This window comes from Talpa europaea, assembly GCF_964194135.1.
Source record: "Talpa europaea genome assembly, chromosome: 2".
In the NCBI taxonomy this organism is placed as follows: Eukaryota; Metazoa; Chordata; class Mammalia; order Eulipotyphla; family Talpidae; genus Talpa; species Talpa europaea.
The window spans coordinates 134178893-134184639 of record NC_140068.1 but is presented as its reverse complement, the minus strand read 5'-3'; the positions used below and the strand labels follow the sequence as shown (position 1 = coordinate 134184639).

Below are 5747 nucleotides of genomic sequence, written 5' to 3'. Positions count from 1 at the left end.
CAAACTTGGAGATATTATCTTTGTTTATACTTAGGGAAAAGGTACATAGTCTCTGTTACCCCAATCACATACAGCCTCCCTGCAGTTTGAATCAAGGATAGGTGCTAAAAGCATTTAGAGGCTGGTAGTGGCAGTGGCAGAAATGTCCAGTTTTTGGTTCAGCAGTGGCAGCGGCTGGCATAGTCAGCCAGTGTCCGTGGCACCCAGAATGTGTGGCTCATTAAACTGAGTGTTTAATGACAGTGAGTTTAGTCAGCTCATAGGATGGTCATGCATGTTATTTTGACTGTAGTGTGATTGTGAGCCTGAGTCTGCTCTAACCCTCCATGCAGTTTTGTGAACTACTCAATATTCTTTGATTAAATTCTGGTTTTGCTTAATTAAGAAGAATTGATTTATGATTCTTTGCAACTAGCACATTTGGTGTGTACAAAGATCTTTCAAGAGAGAGAGTTGGGATATGATTGCTTCATTTTCACTGTGGCTTCTGTCTTCTGTCCAATGTTATTGATATTTATTTTCATTGACTAGTCTTACATGCTCCAACATATTTTCCTGGTCTCTGTTTCATCAGAGAAGAGTATAAACCACAAGAGTAATTTGTAGACTTTTTTTCATTGTAAATATATAAGTACGTATTTGTAGCAGGATGTCTCTTAAAAATAACTATCATGTTGTCTTGACTTCTACCTGTTTATTATCAAATCACATGGAAATGGTTGAAACCTGCTTTTTTTTTTTTTAACCAGTTTTGCATGGATTGACTTAAAATATGGGACATATGGCTTTTGGAAAAATGTACTTTTCAGGAACCTGGGGACACTATGGCCACAGGAAGCAACCTGTAGAATCAGATATAAGTTCCAAGTGACAGGTAACAAGGGTATACACTTTCCCTTGCCAGTGTGGTCTCTTCTCACATAGGGAACTCTCTGCATCTTCCAGATGTAAATAGCAACTCAGACTAATAGCTTCCTAGGCAATTTTTTATAGTCCACCATGAAGATTTATACAGATATATACATTGATATAGATACAAATCCTGCTTTTGATGCAAGGAAATAAGGACAGGTTATAAGAAATATATACAATATAACCATAAAACATGAATTAATATAGTAGGGTAAGAAATAATCAATTCTTTCTTCTCACCAATCTCTGATATGAATGCTTTGCTGCATCCAGACTAATTTATTCAGTCCATTTACTCTTGTGTATCCTGTTCCTTCTTACCTATATGTCTTCCTCCCATATTTTGACAGTCTCATCATTCCTATCTTGCTTGTATTGAACAACAGATTAAGTGCTGTCTTTCCCCTGACCTATTACTTGACCTCTTAAGCCATTAAGAATATTTTCTTGGGCCTCCCTGGTGGCGCAGCAGTTGAGTGCTGGGTTGCGAGGCTGCCCGCAGCCTCTGCAGCACTGGTTCGATTCACGGCTGCTCCCCGGCCACCGGAGGAGGGTCCCACATGGCGCGCAGACCTCTCCTGCCACCCGCTGCTCCCCTCAGCAGTGTGCTTTGGTCCTTCTGCCTGCTCTGCTCCTCACTCTGGCTCTGGTGAATTCTCTCACCCTCCCGCACTACTGACTGTACCCAGTGCTTGTGTAAATAAATGGATAAATCTTTAAAAAAAAAAAAGAATATTTTCTTTCGGTCCTCCCTGGTGGCTCAGGGGTTAAGTGTCACCATGATCAACTGTCACCGCTATCAAACTGTCGGCAGCCACTGTGGCATGAGTTCCATCCCTGGCCAGGGAGGAGACCCACAGAGCACAGCAGACTTCTCCTGTCTTGTCTGCTGTTCCCCTCAGCAGTGTATTTCAGTCAGTCTGCCTGTTCTGCTTGCCATTCTGTCTCTGGTGAATCCTCTCACCCCTGCACTTCTGGCCTGCACCCCAGTTCTTGTATGCATAAAAAATAAATCTTAAAAGAATATTTTCTTTCTTTGACCTCACATGGTAGTTATGGTTTAAATCTTTAATTACATAGTAATTTTGTTCTCTACTGTATTTCATGAATGACAATGACCCACGCTAGGAGGACAGTCCTGGGAAATGCTTTTTTTTTTTTGGCTCTTCCAATGGCATATTCCTATTATTCTGAGGCACATGTTGACTTCATATTTATATTGTGATTTTTCAGGGACTTTATAAATATTTGCCTACGTCATTAATATCCTAGGGAACTCAACTGCATAAGAACTATGATTATACGACTCTTAGAATTTACAGAAAACTTAGGTATCAAATTTCATTAGGCATTTAATACAGCTTTGTGATTATTATAATGAGAATGAAAATGTTCTCCTTTGGATTTCTTTAGGATTTGCCTCTTGTTGAGCTTTCAGACAGTGCAGATCACTGGGATAAGATTTTACTCTGGCATAGAACCTTCTTTAAAGCCCCCTTCAGCTCATTGTTCCTTAGACTGTAAATGAAGGGATTCAATGCAGGGGCGACAATCATGAAAATCACAGATGCAGCCATGTCTTTGTCAGTGGAATGGTTAGATGTGGGGCTCATGTAGATTCCTATGATTGCTCCGTAGAAGAGAATGACCAAGGCAAGGTGAGATCCACAGGTGGAGAAAGCCTTGAGTTTTCCTTGGTTAGAAGGGATTTTCATCACGGCAGAGATGATGAGGCTATACGATGCCAGAATACACCCTGAAGGGACCACAAATATCAGCCCGACCACAACCAGAACCATGAGCTGATTAAGACTGGTATCAGAACAGGATAAAGGGAGGAGAGAGTTGATATCGCAGAAGAAATGGTGGATGACGTTGTCAGAGCAGAAATGCAGACGGGCCATCAAAAGGGTATGCAAGAGAGGGTTCAAAATGGCGGTGACCCATGGTACAGCCACCAGAGAGGCGCAGCGACATGGGGTCATAATGGTGGAGTAGTGCAAAGGGTGACAGATGGCTACGTAACGGTCATATGCCATGACCGTGAGAAGGAAATTGTCCATGTTGGCAAACATCACACAGAAATACACTTGAACCAGGCAGCCAGAATAGGAGATGGACCAAGTCTGTGTTTGGATGTTGCATAGCATCTTGGGAACTGTTGCTGAAGGCAGGCAGATGTCTACCAAGGACAGATTGGCAAGGAAGAAATACATGGGTATGTGAAGGTGATGGTCTGAGCCAATGGCCAGCAAGATGAGTAAGTTTCCAAACAGCCCTGCTACGTACAGGCACAGGAAAAGTGCAAAAAGCAGCGTCTGCTGTTCTGGCCAAGCTGAGAAGCCCAGGAGGAGAAATGCAGAGATACTGGTTTGGTTTTCCTTTCCCATTGCTTAGATGTATCTCTGTGAAGACATAGAGGATAAAATAATTTTGGCAGAAAAAATTTTCCTTGGTATTTTTTCTGTATTCACCTAATCTAGTCCTGTTTACTAAGTAGTTGTCTTTTCTTTTATTTGCCTGTATTTCTATGACCTCTGTCTCCCTTCAGGAGGTGGAGATTTTTCCTTGCTTCTGATGTTGATACCAACTCTTGCCCGTTCTGTATTGTGTGTGGCTGTTTGACTGCACTGTGTGTAGGAACACATCTGTGAGTCTGACACACTAATTTACTCCATGTCAAACACTGAAATTTAAGTGAATAAGTTTTCCCAAATGTTTTGTCCATTGCCATATGAACCATCCTGCTTGGAAACTGGCCAGACATCTATCGTTTAGGATTTGTAAGAAGAGATAAACGATCTTATCCTTTTATTTATTAATTCATTTTATCTTATCTTTTTAGTACTCAAAAGAAAAATACATTGGCATACTTAACAAATGCAGACAATTAAACCTCCAAAACATAGTTACATGAAGAGCAACACAGGAAAATATTTACAAATATTTTAAAAAGTTCTGTAAAGCATGTAGTTATATAATATACATAGATAACTAAAAGGGAGAAAAAAGAAAATGTGTGTCCAAATAAGAGGGCATATTTAAAAGGTTCCCATTTAAATGATTTTGTAATATTTTAAGCATCACTACAAAAAAGGTTTCATGTTTATAAGGTATCATAATTACTTTGGGTCCTGCATTTCTTGGAGTTGTAGAAAACACAAGGTATTAGAAGACAGAATTCCTGAACCAAGAAACTTGAAATCAGGTTGTGGAGGAAAAATACTAGCATGGAAAAGAATTAAGAAGACAAATACATACACAGCTGAGATAGTTTCAGAAGAATGGAGAATTCTCTGAGATAGAAAGCACCCTGGAGTGTGGGCTGTGGAATTAGCTAACATTGAAATCAGAACCCACCACTTATGGACTGGGTGACAGTGACTTTAATTTCTCTAAATCTTAGTTTTCTCATGCATAATAATAGTTAAAAGTTGTTGTGAAACTTAAATGAGTTGATATATGCCAAACTCTTGGCAAATAATGATGACTCAATAAATGCAAACTATTGTTAACAAAATCGTAAAGGGTTAAGTCAGATTTCTTTCCTAGTCTCAACAGTGACTGTTTTAAATCTTTTCAAACCTCTCAATCCAGTATGTCCCTTCATGGTACTTTTGATATTTTCACTGAGAAAACAGAAGCTACTATCAGATGAATGTGTCCAACTTCCTGCTACCTGTGCAGAAAACCTCTGTATTTCCATCCTTCCTTACTCCTTTCCCTCTCATTACTACAGAAGCGATAATCCTTTTCCAAAAAGGTTAACACTTCCACATATGATCCCAACCCTTCCATGTCTCTGGAACCTCACTTACTCTTCTGTAATTCGAATGTTCTGGCTCTCTTGGACCCTTACTTTCAGTTTAAGTTTCTTCCATCTTTGTTATCTCTTCCAGATTCACATCTACCTCTGGCTACTTCCCAGATTCCTCCCCTGCACAGTCTTTCATGGAATTGACTTCCTCACATACCACTTCCTGCTCATCTCATGCCAGTATGTCTAGTGCTCCAACCACCCCAATGAATTGCTCTTTCAAGTCTTCTTGAAAAATTCAGTGTACGATTTTTAGTATGTCTGTCTTTAGGCCTCCTAGAATTCTTCTTGAAAGAGTCTTTTCCTCCATGGATTTATTTTTATATTTCCTCAAGTCTGTCTGACCAGTCCTTTTCAGCTGTCTTTGCAGAGTTTACATCTTCTTTTTTTTAACTGTCAGCTAAAGTGGAACTCTTTATTTTTTAAAATTTATATATATTTTACATCATTGTTCATTTTAAAACAATGTTTGCTTCCCCACCCCCCCTCAGGTATAGTCCTCATAGAATTTCCTTCACCAATGCACCCGTGCACCATCACCACTGTCTCTGGTATGCTTTCCCCACTCCCTCCAGAATTTACTTCTTTGGCTGCCCCTTGAACAATGGCATCTCTCTGGTTTTTGTCTAATGCTTTCTTTTCTTTTCATTCTACACATTCTCCTGTATGATGACTCTGCTCACTCTCATGTCTTTAATTCCCTCTCTGTCTGTCCATCATCTGTCCATCCATCCACCCAGCCACTTACCTACTACCTACCTAGATTTATTTCTACCTAGAGATTTATTTCTCTAGTGTAATTCTCTCTCATCTCATATTTATATTCCCAATGCTCTCTATTGGATGTCATAGACACCTTATATTAAATACTTCCTAAACAGAATTCATTGTATTCACCTCCTTGCTCCAAGACTGTTCCTCTCTCCACATAACCTTAATCAAGGTACAATACCACAATCTATCCAGCTGTCCAAGAAAGAAAACTTGGGTGTGGGTTTCCCGGTAGTTTTCTTCTTCC

At 39.8% G+C, this 5747-nt stretch overlaps 1 protein-coding gene across 1 annotated transcript; it reads right to left on the bottom strand.

The window, feature by feature from the left end:
• Positions 1 to 2360: 2360 nt before the first annotated feature.
• On the bottom strand, positions 2361 to 3334 carry LOC311167469 (putative olfactory receptor 1F12P; the record flags this gene model as incomplete). The annotated part of the gene is made up of 1 exon (XM_084228489.1): positions 2361 to 3334. The coding sequence occupies exon 1, from the start codon at positions 3300 to 3302 to the stop codon at positions 2361 to 2363; it is 942 nt and encodes a 313-aa protein (XP_084084615.1). The 5' UTR covers positions 3303 to 3334.
• Positions 3335 to 5747: the final 2413 nt, after the last annotated feature.